This window comes from Malurus melanocephalus, unplaced genomic scaffold (genome assembly GCF_030028575.1).
Source record: "Malurus melanocephalus ecotype Western Australia unplaced genomic scaffold, MMel_1.1 scaffold_1, whole genome shotgun sequence".
NCBI classification, from domain to species: Eukaryota; Metazoa; Chordata; class Aves; order Passeriformes; family Maluridae; genus Malurus; species Malurus melanocephalus.
In genome coordinates, this window is record NW_026623233.1 from 2,546,692 (window position 1) to 2,571,552 (window position 24,861).

At 37.0% G+C, this 24,861-nt stretch overlaps 1 protein-coding gene across 3 annotated transcripts in view; it reads right to left on the bottom strand.

The window, feature by feature from the left end:
* The window catches only part of WWC3 (WWC family member 3), a 99,767-nt gene that overhangs the window by 40,193 nt on the left and 34,713 nt on the right, over positions 1-24,861 (bottom strand). For all 3 annotated transcript variants that reach the window (XM_057389733.1, XM_057389726.1, XM_057389717.1), the window contains exons 2-7: positions 21,382-21,491; positions 16,513-16,716; positions 14,531-14,607; positions 12,142-12,221; positions 5,911-6,040; positions 303-452 (exon numbers count right to left, since the gene is read on the bottom strand). In XM_057389733.1, the coding sequence (XP_057245716.1) occupies positions 303-452; positions 5,911-6,040; positions 12,142-12,221; positions 14,531-14,607; positions 16,513-16,716; positions 21,382-21,491 (751 nt within the window). The remainder of the gene's footprint in view (positions 1-302; positions 453-5,910; positions 6,041-12,141; positions 12,222-14,530; positions 14,608-16,512; positions 16,717-21,381; positions 21,492-24,861) is intronic.

Sequence of the window (24,861 nt, forward strand, 5' to 3'; positions counted from 1 at the left end):
TACTCCAAGATGAACCTTGAGCAGACACAAAAGTGGAAATGCAGGAAGTGCTCTGCTGGGCTGGCTGAGTCCAGGAGCTGATTTTGCCTGTCACTGCCCCTCAAGCAGCAGAACCACCAAGCCTACAGCTTGCACAATGGAAACACAAGCTAATCAACTCCCTCACCACCAGTACTGCTTTCGATTTTTCCTTCGGCTCCAGCCAACACCGCTTAAATTAAACAAGTAAATTACAATGTATCACCAAAGTTCAACACCCTAATTTCATACAGAAAATGTTTCACACAGGAACACTCTCATACCTCTCCAGTGATGTCAGTCTGAGAACAAGCATCGCAGTGTTGTTGAGGTAAACAGGAGTCACTGAGTGAACTAGAATTGTGCTGGAGATCCTGCAGGGAATCTGTAATACAACAGCTATTCCTGAATCCATCTGTTAACTTGGCCAGGCTCTAAAGGAGAAAAGATTTTTTAAAAAATTAGAAGAAATAGTTCTTATAATATTTTTTAGTAACAGAAGACAATTTTTAAAATTGYATTTAAGGAATATGACTAGTAGTTTGCCTATAAAAAGTAAAAGTCWTTGTAGTATTACTAGCATGCACAAACTTTGTTTTGGAAAAATGCTCTCCTTTTAAAAGATCTATGTAACAATAAACAGACTTTATATTATTTGTTTTAGTTCTATGAATGTTTTATCTTCTGTATGGCTTGCAGCTCTTTAAATCTAGCAGCTGTCAACTTCATGTTAGCTGATAGGGAAGACAAATGTGATTCACCTGCCCTTTTACCATCTTCTGCACAGGTTACATTCCTTAGCCACTACTGTTATCTCATCCAAYTTGATGAATACCTTGTATTGATTGCACTTTTATGGAAGCTGATATCACCCTTGTGATCTTTTACCCAGGGTTCACATAGTTCAGAGATATTTTACATTTTGGGCTAAGCAAGGGACATCGCTGAAATGTCTAGACAATGACACGAACTGTCAGAGTAAAGCAGAAACATCAAGCAGCCTTTGAGGGGCAAAGGGAGTAAGACAGAATCACACAAAATAATAAAAATAACTGTTTTCACAATATAAACTTGGTTGACAGGCTCTTAAAACACCTTTAAAAGAGCAGAATTGTTAATATCACTTTTTTCCCATTGTGCATTCTCTTTTTCCAAAATTACAGATAAAGTAGTATTAGTAACAATCACTGTGCAAGCTGTCATTTATGACAGAGAACCTAAGCATTATACAACAAACAAACATTTAAAAAAATTCTATYCTCTCACCAGAGGATAAGGGAACATCTAAAAATGTGGAAAAAAAAATCAGAAATGTGAAGACCTGTAGTAATCATACATAATCAAACAATTTGGTTTCTAAAAACACACATTAAAAAACTCYCTAAAACTGCTCACTCTCATGTCTGAACTACAAAATCAGGGACAACTCTGAGGCACAGCATTGGGAAAAGGCTGGTCCTCAGGAATTTCAGTGGCTCTGACCACTGGTGATTTGCAACAAGCCGAGGTTACTGTCCATATGCAATTCTCAGTCTTCAAAGTGTAGCTTAAAAAGGGTAACACAGCAATGCTGCTTTTTCTTACACCAAATTCAATTAGTAGAGTCCAGAAACAAACCTGTGTAACAGCAACTGTTTGCTACTGAGAGGAAGAGCAAGGGCACCCTAAAGATGAAGGCATCTGGTTTCAGAGCCTAGGAAGCATCCAGGATTATGGAACTGTAGCAGTCCTGAAACTAACCAGAAAACACAGCTTTTTCTGATGGCTTCCATTTCCATCATACATGGTCCATCCCATTGCTCTCTTATACCTGCCTGTCCTTCAAGCCAGCCTCCACTAGAGATGAGAAAGAGGGAAAACACCCAGCCTGGTACAGGGTGAATGAAAAAGTGGGTTCCCTAGCCACAAGAGTGGGGGGGTCTGTGCTCCTCCCTGGCTCCCCCTCAAACCACACACTGTTTCCTTGCTATTAGAGAATGGCAAGGAGAGATGCAGATAAAGGCTATATATCAGACAGCATGCACTTCTCCCTCTTCAGTCTCTGCCTGCTGCTCAGACACAGGTCTGAGTGGGGCTGGGATTTCACAGATGGCATTGCCAGGGACAGAGGACAGTGCAGAGCAATGCCAGATGTGCTGGAAGGGACAAAGCTACCATGACTTGCCTCCAGAAGCTTAACTTGCCTCATGTCCTCAAAAAAGCCAATTCTTCTGCCACCTCTCAATTGAACCGAGACATTTTAGTATGAAAGACTAAAGACAGTATCTTCTCAGTCCTGAAACAGCAAAGTMAATTTCAAGTTATATTGCCAAGAAGTCCCTAGCTAGTGTTCCYTTATCCTCCAAGACTTGCTGATAAAGGAACTGCTCCACAACATGGAAAAAAACCCCAACTTTTACTTTATGAAAAGTGCAGATTCCTGTCTTACTCTCTTCTTCAAAACTCACTGGAAATTATCCACTTCTGTCAAGAYCCCTGCTGTGTGGAGGATCAAGAGGGATTCCTAATGGATTTATAACATGGAAATAATAACTTCAGATCATGGCCTCTTMCCAGTAAAGCATAGCCACTTGTGTGAACAAAAACTTAGGATTCAGAAAGCCTGAGTTTTCTCCTAATAAGTTATATTCCATCTGCCTTCTTTGGCTAATACATACTATGTTACAGATCTGTGCAATACTACAGATCCTGATGCCAGAACTTAAATGTAAACTTTTGCCTGTATTTCTGCTACTTTGTGAACTCCTGGAATGCTCCTGATGCCCTCTAGCATTCTCMCTGGCAGGTGCTGAAGGGCTACTTGGCTGCTGGCCAGGCTTCCTATCCAGGCACAGTTGCTGAATCCTGGTCACTACTTACAAATGAGAAAGCATTTGACAGGTGGTAATCACCAAGCAGCATCACCTCAACTTACATCAACGTGCCCAGGTGACTATGCCCTAGGGCAAGCATAAATGCAWTGAGTCCTTCTAGCTGGATGAGTGAAAACACAGGCACCAGCAATTCTAACATGGAAAATTACAACACAAGTTAGTACACTTTTAGATAGAAACAATTTACATGAACTGCCAGGAATTCAATTTCCTCCCCAGCTACATGRAGGAATCCACCTTTCATTTGGAGTTTAAGGATTTTTTATGGCAATTCCACAGAAACTGCCAAAGCAGCCTACTGTTAATGTGACTTTCTAGGCACAGCAGCCCAGACTTAGCAAAATGAGACAAATGAGCATTGTCATTTCACCATTAYCTGTTGCCCCCTAATTTGGGAGCTCCCTGAACAATTTCAGTGCATTTCCTATCTAACCTAATTAGCCAATTTAACTGATAACAAAGAGAAAAGAAAAGAAAAARAAGAAAGAAAAACTTAAATCCAGTGCTCTCCAAGGACAACARCATTTTAAAAGCATATGCACACTGGAACAGAAACAAAATTATGAACAAGATGGGGGAGGAGAGATAAACATGGCTTTCAGGAACCTAACCACACACCTTTATTATTCAACCTTATGCAGGAAGTCTGCCCACTTTTTTGGAGCAGGGGCACTGCATAATTTGCTTTATTTGTAATCACAGCATCCAATTAAAATCTCTGACCACCCTTTCCCAAATAACTAAACCAATTATCATACTTCTWCAACAGCTACAATTTTCCAAACACCTACACAAGACTGAGTCACTTCTACTATGTTTAGTTCTGTTGCTTACACTGGCCAGATTTAAATTAAAAAGTAGTAAGAAACTCTCTTTGTCCTTTCTCTGACATAAAACCCCGTATTTCTTACACTATACTTCTAACTCCTCTACTAACAAATTTCAAAATAAAAAAGATTCCATAAGAAAGTTTGTCTTAATAGCAATAGCTTTAAAATGTAGTCTTCTCAAGAACAAAATAATTCCAATATTGACAGGCAAATAAAAGTCAAATTCTGAACTCCTTAGGAACATACTTAAAATAGACTTGCACTTATTTGACAAGCCTAGGTAAATCCGTGACAATAATCTTCATGTAGTTATAAAAAGGCATAGTATAGATTACTTTGGTGACAACAAAAGTAATTTCTTTTCCAAAATTAAAAGAGATGGATATTTTTGCAGAACACAGTAAGTTGACAAAATTACACAATTTTTACAACTGTACACCTTGTAAGTGATGGCAATTAATCCTGTATAGCCATTGTGAAAAAACATGCAGAACTGTTTTGCACGCTACACCTGTGTGGAACAACTGTTTTCCAGATTCTCCTGGAGTATATGTAGTCTAATATACTATTATTGGATTCTATCAAAAAAGATTGCCTTTAATTTAAAAAGTGATACTTCCTAGACTCATATTTCCTGTATATCACACAGATCCACGAGGAAGGACTAAGCATTTTTCATTTTGCTTCCTTCTTGTGCAACCTCTACATTCTGGTCCTGCCAGCATTGCCCAATCCTTGATCTGAGAATTCTAACTCCCATAACACTGTATTTAAAGAAACTGCAAGCACATTTGAAGTTGGTTTACCAAACGATTTTCAAAGCATCTCAATGTTTACAGCTGGATTTTTCTGCCACTGAGGACTGAAAACATAAGGAAAAGAGGTAAAAAAATCTACTGGGGAAGTAAAAACAAGGCCAGTAGTCAAACTGCTCCAAGATCTCACATACAAGTCTTTATATTACTGGTTAGTTTCCTAAAATGTGTGAAGAACAGCCTTTCTAATAATTTCTTGCTAGCCAGGCATGTGGAAGACTGAGAATCACTTTAAAACTTGGCCAGCCCAAAATAACAAATATGCTCAAGGTTGCCAAGGCAGAAACTTTTCATAGTGACTTAAATGTTCTGTCTGCTTGAACAAGGATTTGTGGTCCATCAGATGATCTTTGTGTAATGCATTGGAGACTTGCATTGGAGAAAACTATGGAAATTCATTATACTATAAGCCACCCATATCACTTAACAACTGAAAAAAATGGGAAAAAAACTGAAAAACACTACTGCAGAGAAAACTGAAAGAAAATGTTTGCATGGCAATGCTAATTTAGTATGGTTCTACAAGTTTAGGTAAAAAAGATGCCCTTTTCCATATAAATGTTTGAAAACTGAGTGAAGAGAATTGTCCTAATAACGTCTCTGTATATGCAGAATATGTTAGCAAGCCTATACTGAAGTCCCTGTAKTGGCAGAGGCTCACTGCTCTTTGATCAAGCTCCTATCACACTAATAACACARATATGCAACTCAGAGCTCGAGGCAGGACACAGAATCCATTCAAAAGTTAGACTACTACTCAGGTATGCACTTTCCCTCAATCCTAAAGCTCTAATTCCTCGGTAATTCCAAGATTGCATATACATTGTGTTTAGTCATACTCTTTTAGGGTRTTATGGGAACATTTGAAACTAACATGAGCCTTGATATTGGTACTTGAGAGTTTGGGGCAAAAAGTGGCATAGGGGCAGAGATTCAGTTTGGTGAAATACATATAAAGGGAAAAACATGGTTGACACAATGATAAACATTATAGCATATGAACTCTCAATCCTACTTCATTATAGGTAGTACAAAGGGACATAAAACAAAACGAAAAACAAGTACTGCTCCATAGCAGCCATTGAAGTTGCAACAACAGGAAGCTATATTCAATGAAGACATTGATCTAAATGAAACTTAGGTAACCACATCACTTAAGAGAAAAATACAAAATGCATAYGAAGTCTTGCATTCACAGTATAGACAATAACTACTTACCTTTTTTGCTCTGTTTGCCATTGGTAATTATCAAACAGAAAAATCAGTTTAGGTCATCCTAACACCTTATTTAAACTTGGTAAACCCAATGCAATCTCAAGCAAGAAAACAGAAGTGGGTTACTACTACTTTACAGCTCAGTAGCATATTTTTTACCTGCATAAGGTCCTGCCTTTCTTTTTCACCYGTGCATATAGCTTTCTTTATGGTTCGAAGCTCACTCATTATAGCTTGTGCTTCATCCAGTCTGTAATTTGTGTGAGCATTTGACATCTTACGATCAATCCTGTTGAAAATATTAAGACAAATTAAGGGATTTTCACATAACTAGAAAGCAGACAGACTTTTTAAGACTTCTTGTTTATTCATGTACCACTTCATTTCCAGGAATAAAATGGTACTCTACTCAGAATTAACACAGCACTCARTGCCAAGTCCACTCCATTGCTAAAAACAAAGCAAAGCAATTATCTACCCAGGTTCTGCAGAACCAATGAATTTCCTGGGTTTAATGTCCTAATACAGAGCTTACTTATGTGTAATGTCTGCAGGCTATTTCATGCACCAAAAGAAAAATGAACCTGAAACTAACCTAGATGGTTATAACTCAAAAGATAAAGATGAGCAGTCTAGCTGTCCTATATTTCATGCAGCATCACACATTGCAGTATCTCTTCCAGAGCTTATATCTGATCYTGCTTTAGGAGTTTCTAACAAAGGCATTTCATTTTCTCAGGAAGAAATTTTTAATGCCTAAAATTTTATTGCAAATGCTTTCCTGCCATTATAGGCCTCTCTGAATATCTTTCCCATAAGATACCTAAWAGTCATTATCATTCTTCACTGAAAAACATGATATGGGAACATCCCAGAAGATTTTAAATCTTTAAGCAAGAAGCAAGAGCACAAGTCATGACATAAGACTGAAGTAATACTAGTGTTTCCATCTTGACATAGTAAAATCTCTCAAGTGAAACATCCACTGGCTGAGTTTTCAACCTTTTTTCTAACAATTCACAATAGTAAAGAACAACGTATCAGGATGCAGAAGACTAGTCCAATGTAWCATCTTGATAATTTGCTTTGATTTATAGATAAAGAACAAGATCAGAGACTACAGTGAACTTACCAGAAGAACTATTTGGTCTTGGATTTACAACAAATGGCTATGTGGTTTTAACAGGTTGTTTACAGCAATTATTGAAAATAATGTAAAGTTCCTGTTAAAATATGGAAAACTCAATTTTCCTGTTAATCTAGCATAGAAAGTGTGTATATAGAGAAAAAATGAAAAGTGTAATGGTCGTTAAGCCAATGCAAAGAACAAATTCAGGAATAGGTGTATCTGCTTAGCAGAATTAAAGATAAAAACACACTTGTTCATCCCAAAGGGCATCAGTCTRTAGAAAGATATAGTAGGAGAGCGTATGCTATACATCTAGGAGAAGAATATCCAAACTCTATTCAAAATATTGAGACTAATACATTAAAAGACAGATATTATATTAAGCTAAGAGTTTCAACAACAGTGACTCAGCATGTTCTGTCAGTGAAATTTCACTTACATCTGACTACTTGCTTAAAATTACAACATTAAAATGAAAAATCAAAAGGGGTGAATGAAAATCCTGTAGTTTTATTGTGTAGCCTGTAATATTTAGGGAAAAAAAAAAACAGGTTGGGTTTCTACAATTTCAGATTTGTTTGGATTTTTTCTGACAGTTCCTGTTTTTGTCTGAATCTCAAGATTTTTACTTAAACACAAATTTCCCCCAGTTATGTAAGAAAACATAATCTTTTATGAATATTGGTTCAAGAACAAGAAAGGACTTAAATGTCATGTGTATTAAAGTTGTGCTTTTGTTTGTTTTTGTTTTCAATATGTTTACTTGAGTCTTCACTAATTTTTAGTTAAAATTCTGAGCAGATAAAACCATGGTAAAACAACTAACCCAATTCACTAAAAGTCATGTTAAAAGGAGAACACATTTTTATCTGAAGGTAACTGTAATGTTAAGAACTAAGTTCAAATATTAGACACAAAAATGCCTTCTACACAACTGCTCATTATACTGTTTGCCAGGACTAAGGTGGCATTTCAGGAAAAGGAAATTATTTAATTTCAACCAGATTTCTGTCCAGTTATCCACATATTCATGTTCCTGGACRCCACTTTGGAGCCCAGCTTATGAATTGATTTTTGTTTAAGGAAAAAATCAGAAAAGTTTCTACTGCCAAAAATATTCAGACTTAAATCAGTATTGCTGTCAACAGAAACCGATTAAAGTAGCTTACAAAATTACTTGTTATCAATTGTGTGTTAATTCTTTTCCTTTTTTCCATAAAGATCTATTTCTGATAGCCATGGAGTTAACAGAAGTCTTCCATTTTATTGATGGAAAATAGCATCATACAAATATAGCTCAAACCTTTGTATGAATAGCAAGAACATTCAACTAATATGCAAGATTGAAAGACATGAAGATGTTTCTAGGATACATGGACTATTAATATACTTGTCATAGTTTCAACCTTCTAGAGCAGACTCCGTGTTCCTCCTCGGGCTCTCAAACAGACAGACTCCCCCATTCTCACCAAAGCACAGRCCTTTACTTGAGCAAAAATCTAATTTTAAAGCTTTTGTCGGGTCTCCTAACCTCTAAATTAGTCTGTAGCTATAAATTGTTTAGCCAGTCCTAATTCCCTGTCACTCCCAACTTCTCACAGCATTCACTCTGCTCTCGTGGCCAACTGGCCAAGTTTTCATTTCCTTTGTTGCTAAACGCCTTCTTCCTCCAAAATTCCTGCTGGGGAGCAGCAGGGTCAGTGAAAACACAGGGGAGAAGGAACTGCTCCTCCTTCTCAGTCCCTGCCGTCAAGCCAGAGGAAGGAATTTGTTCCAGAAAAGGTTCATTATTTAACCCTGTAAGTCTGTACTGCGACAGGATCAGACACACCTTGGGGCAAAGGTGCTGGGGGAGGCCGAGGTGCACCATCCTGCAGGGTGGGGATCTTTGCAGGGATCTTTGCAGGCTTTGAACAGTGAGCTCTACAAAGTCTCCACTGGGCAAACACAAACCCATGTCCAAAGGTTTATYACACAGAAAATCATCAAATTTAGATGAAAAGGTAGAAAGCACAGTCCCAAAAAAAGGGGCAGCTGTATCAAGATTGGAATTCTGACAACACTGAAGTTGTAGAGGTATCGAAAAATCTCTCATGTTTTCACTCATAAAACCCCACTTCTCTATTCATTTTGTGATTTTGTTTTCTTTTCATTCTCCTCAAAGATGGTTAAGCCATTTTACTAAAATTAAAAAGAACAGAAAACAAAACACAGTCCAAGGCAGACACTGTAYATGGAAAATGTCAATGTAAGAGATTTGCATTTAACAAAGGCATTTGAATCAGACAGCAACATAAAATGATGGAAATACTGAGCAACCCAATTGCCCTTTCCATAAAAGTTGTCTCTTCTCTGAGAGCTATACCCAGCAAAGGCTGCACAGAGAGTCACCTGGCTTCAATATCTGTTCATGATGCCATTCTGGTAAGACTTTAAAAGCAAACATTCAGCCAGATGTAAAGCCCAAAGTTTGACTGCTCCTAATGTTGTTCTTGGCTTACACTTGAAATAAAGTGATGAACATGCCTTTAAAAAACCTGAACAGGATGCATGCCATTTGCAGTTTGGCAGTTACTTCAAGATTTGACTTAACACAAGAAGGAAGAAGAGTGACGCAGACCAAAAATTCAGAAAACGTAACAGAAGTGGGAAATGTCTGAAATGGAATAAACTTTAAAGAAKAATGGGGAGGGGAGGTGGGGAAAACCCCCCAGCATTTTTGTTTTAAAGAAGGAGCAATAAATTTCATTTTAGACAATATACTTACTTTGAGGATATGGAAAAACTAAACTACTTCAGCCTTGGTACTTGACTTGAGTGACCCTTCTCTCCCAACAAATACAGGAGTTTGGGAAGAGATTGCACAGCCTAGAGCACAGCTAGGCTTCCAGGCTAATTTGTCTACTGACTACACAAGGAGGTGAGAGAAACTCCTCTCTTCAGTTGTTAGTGTAAGCACTCTCCAAATCGGTTCACTTCCTCCTAGAAGCCAAGTACTCAAAAAAAACCCTTTTATCTCACTGGAAGGAAAAAAAAAACCTACTTTAAAACACAAAACAGAAACAAAAGCACAAGTCTCCTTCACAAGTGAAGAAGTCACTGCAGAGAGCAGAGCTCAGCTCCAGGTAACACACAGGCAAAAGGTTCTCTCGAGCTCCAGCAAGCAACAAGTGCCACCCAGGACACCGACAGGACAGAGGGTGACTGCAGCAACAGCAGCAGCAAAGCACTGTCACCATGCTTGAACTTTTAAACGATATTATTAGAGTGACCACTGACTAATCAGATATGCTTTGAAATAATTTTTCTCTTGAATGCCTCTCCTACAACCCCATCCTGGAGCATGGGCAACTTCACTTGGGCAATAATCCAAGACTAACATTTGTATTCTTAATCATTTGCAGACTTTACTTTTCAAAAAGTTGCACTACTTTGGTGGACTATCTTAAATGTATTCTACTAACTAAAACAATCTTGAGTTTYAAATGGCCTTCAACTACTTTCATCATCCTAGTCAAGTGATTAGTCCTTTATAAAACTATACCCTTAAAATAACCCAATAACCAGGAGAAGGAAAACAAATAAAAGAAGCAGAAAAGGCAAGGCAAATCTTACTCAAAGAAAATATTAGTAAGTATCATAAGACAAAATTGCTCTTTTTTTCTTACTGTTTGCATATCTAGGCCACCATATGAAAATGTTGACTATATTTAAAATATTACTTGGTATATTGAAACTGCAAATACTTTGAGTGCTTTATTTTACTAATTTTCAGTTAACATCATGCATTACCAATTCCCCCAACTACTTCTAAATGCTTCAATAAAAATACACTTATGCCTGAAAATTATAACATTGTATCTGCCAATGAACAATTTTGCTATTTTGGTTGAATAAGTTTTCTTTACGAAACTTTTAAAATGCAATATAAAACAAAAAATACTTGTTTATTTAAAAAATAGAAACTTTTGTTATTAAAAAAGTCAACACCAGAAAAATATGAAATGCACAGGTTACTCCCTCTTTTTTAAAGGCTAAATCTGAGAACCTTCCTTTATATTGTTTTGTTATTGCAGTACCAATCAAAATTGGAAAATAAGTACTTTAACTGGTCCAGGATCCCTGGAAATTCATCAGAATTCCTGAAGAGAAAGCCCATGCTTTGTAGCACCAATGCAATAAATCCAAACCTTCCAAATATTTCTGCAGATGCTGTACTTATGCATCAGACAAGCAACAGTTTCAACATTTTCAGGAAGCTCCYGCATTAGGCAGTTTTTTACATTCATGCTGGTAGAATTCTAAATGCATAGCCCCATGTCCAAGGCAGTCCCAAGCGCTGTTCAAGCTCTTGGCCCAGCCCCTGGCCTTGCTGAAGAAATCTGGATTTACTGTGTTTACCTGCCATCTTTTTCATGGCCTGGCRATCTCTCTCCCTATCCCACTGGACATCCCTTGTATATGCTATGTGTTTAGGTGACTAAGCAGCACACAGATGGAGATCACCCAGCTCCCAGCAGATGGCCTGCAGGAGGAGTGGCAGGGAGAGAGAGGGTCACCACAACACTTCACAACCTTTCTCACCACTGAGCACACAGGAAACAGAGCAAGGCTGCCAAATAGCGCTGGRAGCAGTGGCAAATTGCCCTGAGCTTCCTTTGCTTACTGGGAGGAGACAAGGAGTCACATTTACATGCAGTCATTTTGCATTCGTGCAACAAAAYCCAAGGCCTCAGAGATCACTACATTTGCAGTACAAGCACAAAACAGCCATACAGTGCAGAATGACATGGCCAGACCATCAGGTAACAGGGAGAAGCAGTGTTGTGGTGTACAGATTTTCCCCCATGAAAAGTTCTGTGCCCAACCAGAGAGCCTTGGTACTGCCACAGGGAAAATRCTCTATGATGGTGCTTTGGGCTGTGCTCCAGCAGTAGGTATCTCCAAAAAATAACTGGGAAATATTTTTTTAAATCTAATTMCACTTTGGCAATATCTTCAGGAAGAGCTAAAGAACATGGTCTATAAAACTGTTCTTGCATGTGAACCTACGAAATCACAACTCCATCCAATTCTGTCCAACCTTTCTTCAATCATTTCACATTGTCCTCACCCTGCTTCTCTATCACAGTGAAAAGTCTGAAGCAAAGCATTTAGCATTTTATTTTTGACAACATTTTCCTAAGAAAATTCATTGCAAGGCAAATAAATTAAAAACCCCAAACCCCMAAAAAAGATCCTCCCACAAACTCTTAACTTACTCTTGCAGAGTTTCCACTCCTTTTTCTTTATATTGCAACTCCTGCTTCATCTGTGCCAATTCTCGTTTCAGCCTAGAAAGCTAAATAATAAAAAATAATTWAAAGTAATAGCAAGTAACAATAATTTCCACAATAAAATAATTGCTTTTTAAATACAGAATCTTAAGCTACTTTAAAGAATGGGAAATGACAAATGAAGTTCTCTTCCTTTTTTTTTGCTTTAAAATTTTGCATTAAAGTAATAGAAGACTTTGTAAAATATCATGAGACCCAATCAAACAGAAGTCAAAGCATTCAGTTTTCAAAGTATGAATTTCCTCATCTATTAGATCAAGTTTCTTTCTCCAGTAGCTTATGTTAACAGCTAGCAAGTTTCAATCAATACAAATTTTCTTCTCTCAACTGTCTCCAATTCTTTACAGAATATTCCATGCTGTTAATTTTTCAGTCCAGGAAAACAAAAGTACTCACAACAGAAATGGCCTCTCTCCCATAAATGGCAGCTTGGTTTTTTACAATTATTTTCATATTGTCCTGCCTTCTCAATCCCCCTGACAATTACTTTGATCCAACTAGTAAGCATAAATCAAAAGTGACATAGCAAAGATGTCTCCAAAAACCTATTTTTGTGGTTTCATGGAAACAGTTACTTGAACAGGTTGTGCAGACCATGGGAGAACCAAGAATGATCTGCAAAGAAAGAGCTTCTTGCCCTCCAAATCTGACAGATAACCAAAGGCAACAGAGGGAGGGGAATGTAAGGGACCGCAGATAAATGGGAAGAATAGGTGTTTCAGTGTGTGGTAGTGAGGCTAAAACTGAACTCAGTGCCCGAAGAGGGGCAGGGATAGAAGAGCTCTCTCTTCTTAAGCTACCAGACTCAGTGTATTTTCTAGAATTTATCCAGAGTGCTCTTGATTTTCACATGTACATCAACAAATGACAGTCATAACAAAACAGATTAAAAAAAAAAAAGTGTAAAACAATTAATTTTTTCTTCAGCTCTATACCAAGAGCAAGGGGCTTTGCAGCAGTACCAGGATGCAAACCAGGACTGTCAGAGTCCCATCATCCTGCATRGGTCTCTCCCTTTCATCAAAATTCATGCCACCAGCCCCTAAATGCTTGTATACCCTCAACAGTTCTTTTATCACTCACCAAAAGTAAAATGAAAAAATGCATCACTAGTATCATGTACACTAACACTTTATAGTCCCTATTTCATTCTATTTCCTGAAGCAACTCAATGCCTATGGACACAGTCACTTGAACATATTATCCTATGCACGGAGTACGTAATTTTGTTTTAAGATGGAGGAACAGAGGAAAGTAGTCAGAAGTTACAACCTTGGTTTTTTTCTTCAGATATTATTTAAACAAGTAAAGCTTACTTTCTTGTTTAGAATAYGGTGACATTTAGAGTATGCAAAACAAGTAAACACTAGTCAGCATGTAACAAATATATACAGATAGAATAAATGCCTTTGAAGGGTGGTGAATGGGATTCATTTTCAGATGCACTCACGAAAAGTGGTCACTAGAACAAAAAATGGGACACTATACTGCAAGGATAAGTATTTTTTATTTATTTTGTGAGCTGAGTGCCTAGAATGCTAAATCCCATTTTATCCATTTCGAAAAAGAAATGTACAATTTTTAGATCAGCTCTAGAGTGTAATATTACAAACTGCTTTTTCTAATTGCTTATGATTGCTACATCAATTTGCTTGAAAACAACATGCAGAATTTTTCTCTGYGCTAAAGCATTGTGGGAAAAATTCAAGTCAACTATTCCTCCTTCAACAAAAATAGTAACAGAACCATGACTTTAGTTTTTTTTTTTTTAAATATATATAAATATAGAACGTTTTTGTTACAGAACTGCCTATCATTGTCAGATTACTTGAACTTCCCTCTCCTCATAAAGGAGCTCTGTCSAATTAGCTGAAAAATTCTGCAATGTGAGGAGATCTCCAAGTAAGTGGTTAAGTCTACAGCTCAGTGGGATGTCGCTGAAAATGGGTAAATGGTATGAAGACAGTGGATTTGAACTGAAAGAGTCTGTCTGCAGAGCATTTACTATTTGTGGCAGATCGTAGAGAGAAAGCAATTTCTGAAAGCCTGGCTGAGCTTGCCTCTCACATCTGTGACAAAAATATTTGTACTTGTAACATGGAAAAAGCATCACTTTGCAAATCACTGAAACGCAATTAATATAGAGCAGTTTCAATAGAACAACAGGTTAGGATACAAATGCTTTTTTAAATACCGTATTTCTATAAATGCATTCAACGTTCAGTGTAAATGCTAAAGCAAAAGAAAAACAGACCCTCCCATCCCCTCCCCATGCCTAATTCATATTTTTACAAAATGAAAAAAGATTACTCACTCTGTCACGACGGCTGGCAATTTCTGCTTTAATCTGATATGGGTCATACTTGGTATTAGCTGAAAATCCAGAGAATGCTAAACAGATGGAAAACAGTATTTTACTTTTTCCCCTCTTTCTTTAATACAAGTTGTTAAGATGTGACACTATTTAATAAACCATTGCATTCATTCTTTTTTTAACAAGTCACTAGGTTCTAAAATAACCCTCTGTGCTGAAGTACAACGGAAGATTTTCATTTGGCTCACCTGAAACTTCTGTTTTTGTCCTGAACAACAACAAAAATTGCATATAGAAGCACAACATATTTCCTAACAGCAACGAGCTTCCATGATAGGATGATGGCATCTACTGATGCAAGCAATTTGTGTAATATTAGCAATTGCTAACAACTATTAACAAATGCTAACAATTACTTCCTATGTACACTGAGTTAACAGTAGGGACTAAAGCTAAAAAAAATTATTGTCAGAATAAAATTATATCAGCCAGGGAGAGAAGTCGCCTCCTAAAGCAACAGTGTAGGGAACTGACACAAACCAACCCTGGCAAGTGAGCTTTTAACACAGGTATCTACAGTCAGGCAACGATTYCAAGCTGTGGCATTACAAGCTAAAGCCTACACAGCTGAAGTAAAGGTCCTAGAGGACAGACTGGGAAAGAGCAACCATGATTTATGGAGTGGGCCACTCAAGGCAGCACTGGCCCACTGAAAAATGCCTGGTATGTGAATGGATGGGGTTGTGCTGTCAGACCTTCCATCTTTTTGCAGAGCTGAAGGCTACTGCACTGAAACCCACATCTGTGTCTGGGGCTGCACTGAGCCTTTCGACTCTCAAAAGAAAACTGTMATGCCAAGGTCATGTTAAGCATGCAGGAACTTGTCAAAATGAGGAGTCATGCCTGGACTAACTCTCTAAATCCAGGATTTTCTATGGATTTTTTTTTTTTTTTTTACACAGTGCTGATCATAACTGAGTCACAAAATTGCTGCATGGGCACCTCCCTGCCAGCCCACAACTGCTGAGCTCACACCACCTCCCACTCATAACACACGACACTGAGTCAATGGCAGCATCCACAAGTAAAGTGGAGGAAAACACTTTGTCAAGTTTTAGTCCTTTTGACACAACAACTTGAAACAAGTGGTGGTGGAGGCAAAGATATTCTCAATATAAGCAATCAATTTTGGTCATGTAATTGCACTCGAATTAGAAGCCCAATACTTCTGTACAATAAAAGGAGAAGCAAACCCCGCAGTGGGAGTGGAGGAGTCAAATTAAGAAAAACAAGCGGGAAGAAGCTTTTGGGAATCTTGAGTTGATAGTATGATTAATCCCCAAAGGGATGTTAAAAAAAAAAATCATCTGACCAATAAGCCCATCCCTTTTTCTCAAAATAGATGCATATGACCTTAAACCAGTGTAAAACATATTAACATATCTGTAGAAAATTAAAATACTTTTCCACCTCAAAACAAGCAAATGGTTTTATTTAATTGTTCTTACAGACTCTCATTAACAACTCCAGATACACCTACAAAACCCCAAACTATCAGAAGATTGAGATGCTTCAGTAAATTGACATAGAATTTGCTTTCATTACAGAGAACCCACAATTTTGTAATTTTCAGTCATATTTTGTTGCTGTTTCAAACAACTTGTTTTTCTAAGACCTTCAAAAAACATGAAAACGGTTATATTTTTCTAATATATTTTCACCTTCAAGAGGAGTTTCTTTCTGTATATTCACCTGAAGTAATTCAACAACATATCACACAGAACTACTGCAACTTTAAAAATAAAAGCAGAAAGCCCAAGCTCCTGTTTCCTAGTTCATGGTCAGAGATACTCTTGAACACAACAGCTTATCTCTCTTTATAAATTTGCTAAGCAGACATGGATCCACAGAAGATTCCCCATTTTGTACACCATATCTTGTGAGGGTAGGTGGGTAAAATCAAGAAAAAATAGTAAACTCACAGCTGGCATAGGAACGACTGTCATCCTCACACATTTTGTGCAATTGTTGATATTCTTCTTGGGCTAGCTCAAAACGTTGCTGCTTTATTTGGTAAATCTCTTTCTTGGCATTGAGTGCCTCCTGGGCAACTATTAAATATTCCTTTAGCATGCGTTCTTGCTCCCTTCTCCATTGTTCCCTTGGGTCCTCAATTTGTGTGAGCTCTAAGGAGAAAAARGTAAAAGCATTAAAATAAAATTATAAGACACTTTGTGCTACCAAGGTAAAATTATTTTTGTTAATGTCTACTCTCAACCAGCACACCTGACACTGCAGTGCACAAAATCACTCTAGCCAGGATGAGAAAGAAGCATGCAGGGTGAAAGAACAGGAAAAGCCTTTTCAAATATCAAAGGCATTTAAGTGTTATTCTTTTCTTTACAAACCAGGGCAACCCCAAAGAAAACAGTATTTTGGCTSCAACCTTCCCTCATAGCCAACTTGAAAATTACAAGAACTACCTAAAAACCAAGAACCATGAGGGAAAGTGAAAGGTATCTCAATGCTTAATCTGTAAGTCTATCAATAGTTCTAGGAACTATCTTAAAATACTACATACAACTCCACATGTATAACATCTTTAAAGGTCAGAGGCTACCCCTGAACAGTTAAGAAGAATATGGTATTTAACAGAAAAGTCAGCATCTTAGTCTCAAATCCATAAAGCATTTAATTTGCTTCTCTTATTTTTTGTCTTCAGAAACAGCAGTCTGATGTTTTCCCTTGCATGGAAACAAACCCAAACCAGGTTTCCACAAAACATAGTCTTTCCCATATCTTTTTTGATTTTCGAAGTTATTACTGCAAATCAATCTCTTTGCAGTTGCAAAGGCACTTGCGGATGACGCACATTAAAATCCTAAAAAAACTATTGGTTCATTTGCGGGGGGGGAGTTGTGAGTCAACAAATATTTTACACGAGGATGACCACGTAAAGCCTTGTATTTAAGTGTAATGTTAATTTCTGATGAYTGAAGCTCTACCAGAGTAAGAAGCTGCTGCAGACACAATGTCAGTGTTCAAAGTAGTGGCAAAACCTGCAGCACAGTCAGGAGGTAAGCACCCAGCAATTTTTCCGAACTTGGTTTCTTACAAGAGATGAAAGGCAGTTACGTTTTGCATAAATCTTGAGTATGTAATTCAGTATATTGGTGCCAGTGATGAAATATGAAATTAAAAGACTTGAGCCCAAAGGATTAAGAACTCCAGTGGTGTCAAGGTCATGCTAGCAACTCTAACATTTGAGAGCCATCTGAAAAGTATATAAACAAAAACAGAAAGCTCATCAAAGAKCAGTGCTTCCAACAGATTTGAAGATTACGTTCCTAAATATCCTTTCCTCTTAACAGCTGTACCTTTTCTCTCCCTGCAGCWCCTCACACTGAATCAGTATAAAGAYAGTGCCTACAGTTCTGAAATTTCTCCCCACTTCCAAGGGACCCCTTTGATTCCCTTCRGACTCCAATGACCCCAAACTGTCTCTTCAGCCAAGGACAGGATATGCTTTGGYTTGTTGAGTTGCCATAAATCCTTCTCTACATGGAGGGCAAGCAGAAGTTCTGAACAGAGAACAGAAGAGAAGTTCTGAGAAGAGAACAGTTCTGACTGCTGCCCATCCTTCACTGAGGGCATTTCAATTTGCACTACCTCATTTGCCCATAAATAACCCTGAAATATGTGAAAATTTAACATTCCTAAAATTGCTAATCCCAYATAGAAACTATGAGAAAATAGTATATATTTATTAAAACATATAGGCTTACTAGGAACCAGTTTTTCTCTTTGAATGGGAAATTATTAGTACTAATCTCAATAAACAGCCCAGGCTAAGATGTTATGTTCTATTATACATTAAGCTTCTGAGATCCTATACTTAGGGCACCGCATCTCTCACAGAATTATTTCACAAGCCTTCTGAAAAGCTAGCAGCATTCATTTGAGGTAGACAACTTCTTTAGTGCAGCAGTGACATTTTTTCTGGTTTAWGAAACTTTGCCCTGGATTTCTAAACAAGTTTGCCACATAGCAAGACTAAAGCTACATTGTATGATAAAATTAACTTCCTTCATTTCTTTACAACCAATTAAAAAGAAAACACTATACTAACTCAAGAAAAGTCCCAGACAAATGCAGAGAATATATTATTCCCTCACTGGGGAATGCCCAACTGCTTGGAGGAGACTTCAAAGGCTCCCAAGACTCTGAGGAGGAGGGAAAGGAATTCTGTGGCTGGCARCCGCCAAGGTTTTTAAGCAATGGTTGGACAACAGCCAAGAGCAGCTTAGTAAGGGTGTCAACAAAGTACTGAATTTAAAGAACAAGATGGAGACCAARGCTGGAAACACCATTGAAATTTACAGAAGATTCTTCTGATCCTGTTTTTTTCAATATAAAAGGAAAGCTATTGCCTAGAAATCTTTTTCTTGCTTCCTGGGTAAACAAACATAGCAAGAGACTTAGAGAAAAATCAGATGCATTGCTGTTTTCTTTCAGAAGGTGCAAGGGCAAAAAGCTTGAGAGAGTGCACAAAGCATGAGAGGTCCATGGTAAGCCTAAGTAGAAAGACTCTCTTTGAATTGTCCCTTGCATTTTCTCACAGTATTTCTTGTCACCAAAGCATTTCTAACTGTTTTGTCAATCAACACAGAACTACAATGCTGCATAAAGCATTTAACCTAGTCAGCCACAAAAGGCAKTCAAGATGTTTTCTCCTGAAGCTGCCATTCAAATTGGTTTTGACATACTCATTTCAGAAAAACATGTCTTCAGCTTCTACACCATTTCTGCCACTTGCCTGACACCATCTCATGATGCACATGATTGCCTACTCATTAGTTCTCACTTCTACAAAGGAAGTTAATGCAGTCTTGATTGGTACCTTTGTTGTCCACAGTTTAAAAATTGGATCAAGTATCCTACTAATTTTTTAATAATGATTATCCAGCTATAGTATTAACTCTGTCTTCCCTCTTATTATAAATCTTGCTGGTATTTGAAAGCACTGTATTAGCCTAAGGGTGACAAACCCATTTTACTGTGATGGTTGAATTACCATTTAGGATAATATCTGTGGGCTGCAAGTAATTAGTTATCATGGAAGACTAATTCTGCAACCTTGTCAATTATTGAATGATTCCTTTTACTCAGTTCCACGCTGTCCCCATGAAGTTTCTATCCCTCTGTTCAYACATTATTTCACATCTAATATGATTAGCTTTACTTTTCCAGACCCATAAATATTCATCTTTCTGGCTACCTGCTGATCATTTGGGAATTCAATTGCTCTTTGCAAARACTCTTTTCTACAATTTTTGCTCTCAGTTGCACAGAAAAAATGCAAGCCAGATCTGACACGACTAAAATGAATAATATCCCTTCTGAAGTCTGTGGTTAAGTTGCTAATAACAAAATTCAAAAAGTAAAAGGGAGCCATTTTTTGCATGTGATGGTGATTGCTATGCCTATCACAGAAGCCTGTTGGTAGCTTTTTTAAGTCACAGCATTGCAGCAGGAGTTCATGTTCTACTCATTTTCTGTAAGGACTCTAAAACCAACTGCAAATTTAAAAAAATAAAAAAGAAAGCGTTGGCAATACCTTCCTTTCTTGTTTAAATATATGCATTCYCACACATACTTTGGTGCAAGTGCACTCCATTACTGTACTCCAATGTAATCCTCATGTTTTATTAAATTTCAACATTACTAAAGTTACCATGACAGCAATCCTTAAACTAATACCTGTTTTAAACAGTTATTGTAAGAATTACCTAACAGACTATTTATTGATTTGAATTTTTGTCTATCTATCCTTACAATTAATGCATTAACAGTTGTTTAAAGATTATAATTTAGTTAATGATCTTTGTTAAATTTCACAACAAATAAGCACCTGTATACGTCAAACAATACCATGGGAACATTTATTATGCTGTTGTTYGAGCTTTTTTAAGCAAGTAATTGTGAAACCACAATACACAAGTAATTCTAATGATGGCTGGAAGCCCAAAATTATTTCTACACTTTCATTTTTTAATTGACTAGATTTCAAGCAGATAGTATTGAGGTTGGTTTTTCAGATTATACTATTTACCACTGCTGTGACAGCCTATATAACTTCCTTCTTTTCTTAGTGTCTACCAACTGCCAATTCCCACAATACTGAAAGCATTCACTCAATGGCGGTAAGAAGCTTAATGATAGCACAACAGGAACGGCAGCAGCAGTACAAAGCTATAAAGATATGACTTTTTTTTGAAAGTAGAACCGGCAAATGTACACAGTGATGRTTTCCCCAAAAGGGAAAATGTTCAAAATTAATTTCCAAAAGGGACATCTGTTGTCTTTTTGATAGCACTTTGTACTGTATTAAAGCATAAAACATGCATTGCTTAAGCAAGGATGAGATTACTGTATTTCATACTGCTTCTGATTAAAAATCAGCACATTCCTCTCAGAATCTATTTTCTTTTTCAATATAGAAGAGTGAACTATGGATGACTGAAAAAATAGGAATTACAAGAGTATAACACAAATATCTTTCTGACATATGACAAAATGCAACAACAAAATTACCAATACACCCCAGTATGACCAAGCGAAACAATATATTTTATATACTATAACTCAATCATAGGTTGTAAAATTCTTTATAAATGGAGTTCTTTACAATTATGCCCCCATATGAAAAACAAGGAAAGACATTCTGCAAGAAATYACATACATTTTCCCACTGTTACATGAGGTGCATAAATGATATTGGAAGCAAAGTTAGTGCCAAGAGTTAACATCAGCTTGCTGGTGTTCCTCAAAACAATCATACATCTACTCACGATTTATGTGGTCCATATAATAAACTCCAATCTGTTGATCGTAAACAGTTTCCCATCCTAAAGGAAGCTCATCACCAACACAGTCAGCAAATGTCAGTGGCTTTGTAATTCTGYAAAATAAAAATAACACAAATAAATACAAAAGGTGCAGTCTACAATGCAATGAATGTTACTACATGTTTTGAAGATACCTTCACCAGTTGATCAAAAACTAGTTATGCTACTTAGGAATGTGCTGATAATTACAAACATACAGTTCCAAAATAAATTTTCATTTAAATATGCTGACAGATACTCCTCAAACAGGTAAGACAAGCTTTTCCCCTTTAGTTTATATGTATAACAATTTAATTATAATGGCATGCAGTCCTGACAGTTCTTCTCCCATGCTACAAAGAACACAAATGTGAAGCTGGAGTTCACCAATGCTGAAACTACTAGAAGCTTTAAAGGCTTTCACTTCTTCAGGCTGGCAATGTTGCATAACTTGTCCTTAAAAAAATAATATAAAATTCAGGACAGCACTATACAACAGTCATCCTCTTTTCCATTTTCCAACTATTAATAATATTCTCTTGGTCCAGACACATTCAAAYTACTTCCTTTCCCTCAAAAAGAAAAGAGACACAATGTCTCTGAAAAATTCTGAAGCAATTAAAGCAGAAAAAGTAATTAATAAGTAAGAGCATTACTATCTAGCAGCTTAAAACATCAGAGCCCTTGCTCGGCAAAGTCTTGATAGATCAGTAGGTAATAGAAAATCGGAACAGCCACATCAGTGTTGCTAGGAACACTGAAAATACTGGGTTCCATATTATACAGAAAGACTCTAAATCAACACTGCTCTAGAACAGCAAGGTATATAAAAAACTAGGAAGAATAAATGGTATAAATGTAATAGTGTTTACACTCAGTCTAATCATGTCTATTACCCAAATATACATTTTAATCTTTACTTAACTCCTAGGATAAAGTTTTCCTTTAAAAGCTGCCACAAAACTCATTTACTGAAGAGCTACTTATAAAGTGATTTCAATTATACATGGGATATAAATACAACACCTTACTCATGTATTTGTTGAGCGTTTCTAATATCTAGAACAATGACAATTTGCAGACTTTAAATACATGCATTAATTCAGGGACTGACTCAAATTGAGCATAATCTATAGCAYAGTATTGTTTGCTATAATTCCATTTGTATGTTGTAATACCCAATTAAGGTTTTCTGACACCAAATTTGGACTATGCTTACAGATACACTGATGAATGGAGAGATCATTAGGACTCATAATTACACTTATACAACAGTAACTTTTTCTGAACCAAAGGACATCTGTCTTTGAACCTGGAAGTCCTWACCCACCTCAAAATAAAACCAACCAGACCAATCCAGTGAAGACTTCAAATGATGGAAATACTACTACAGCCACATTCTAGCTATTCCAATSCTCCAAAAAGCACACCATTCAACCACTAACACATAGCAAATAGAAAAACTGCATTTATCTGCCTCCTAAAACTATTTCATATTCTTGAGATTACAGTGCTCAACACTAACTGCAGTAGAATAAAAAATAYATCCTTTCTAGTTTCACTGTAAGGTTTGAACAGCACTGCACAACAGTAGAAAGATTAAGCTATTCAGGTCAAATAATAGCTTCACCCTATTCAGTGGATTCTCCAACACTTATAAACAGTTTAACAAGATGAAGACGTACATAAATTTGTGTGACACTACTTAAATTAAAAATCTTCCATAACTGACAAATATGTAGTTTACATCATATAATCATGCAAATCCAAAGCTGCTATAGTCGAGAAAGAAAATATTACTAGGAACTGACATGCACACTTCTAATAATAGTAATTCATCTAGCAGTCAGGCAGACCAGATATTGCCAAAGTACTTCTGATCTCCCTGGAATTCAGTCAAATATTAAACATACAACGTGCAGAATTTTTTCTTAAGTTCCCATGGTCTTGYTCTGAAGACATCATGTTTACAATTTCTCCAAGCAGTCTAGACATCAGCTCTAAATTACCGCCCTATAGACAAGATTTTCTTTGGAATGAGTTATGAGACTTGCTTGCCTGTTATACAAAYATACCCTCACCCTTTATTCATAAATAAAACCTGCACATGAATATTGTAACTTTTCACATTACAAAAACTTTAATTCAATGCTCTTTGTGATTCTGCCAGGACTCAGACTTCCAGGACAAGGGCCTTGTTCACCTTTTGGAAAAGGGAGACTGAAGAAAACCAATGCATCTGGTCTAACCAGTTTTCATTACAGTGTTATAAAAGCATGTGTGAACAGTTTAATTAATAGTTTTGAAGGAAAGCTTGTAGGAAAGAAAACCCTCAACACATAAAAAGCTGTCTTCCAGATATTCAGACCACTATTGATGATGCGCACTTTAAACTATAATCAAAGTTGCTCCAAATTATATTCCCCTCAGACAAAGCATAGTGCCACACTGACTGTCAATTCAGTCTCATACCTATACAGCTCGACCTTCAGCCAAAGGCACGAAACTAAGAATTAGAAGTTTCTGGCTCTTTTGCACTGCTTTGACTAAGAGAACTGAAGAAATACCCTTCTGGCTTAACCAGCACAACTCTGAGGGCAAGATTAGTTTTTAGCCAGTTAAGGAAACTAGGGTTTTTCATAATAACAAAGACAAAATCGAACACATGCAGATATCTACATTGGAGATCTGCCACAAATTACAGCAGTTGACTGCTGAAATTAAGTATCTTCTGGAAATACTGCTTTACCCTCTGGGTTTATTTTAATTAGGTTAATTTCTATAAAATAGAACAGATCTTTTCTACTTGTTTATAAAGAACTGTACAAGGTACATCTGTTAAAACGTTTCAAAGTGTGACATAAAGACAAAAAACTTTTTAAAGCATTATAAAGACACAACAAAAATGCTTCTATCTTTGATAAAACATAAAACAGGGCTATTCCAAACGGTGCTATTTACAGCAAAGAAAAACTAAGGCATTTATCTGTGATCATGGCAGTAAACAATAACTAACACATTCACCCATGATCAGCTCCTGTTGCTCCCACAACAATTGGCAGGCACTAACAAGAAGRTTCTGAACGTTCAGCTGAAGATGGGAATCTTCTGGGACCAGTTTACAACATTAACTGTTTGTGGCCACTGGACCAACAGGCCAGGTGCAAGTGACAGTTCTCCATAGGGAGAACCAAATTCTGAATTGAATTCTGAATTGAACTCTGAATTGAATTCTGCAGAGATCAAAAAACCAACCTTAACTTCAGATTAAGTGACTTTATTCTTTACGAAATTAATGATGTTCTTCAGTCCTTAGGCACCCAATYTTTTGTGACTCTGAAACCCTTCAGAAGCAAATACAGAACCACTTAAGAGAGCTTCCATAACCCAAATCCTGCATATCAAGACAAGAAAAAAATCTTTGAGCAATGTCATGCACCTCGG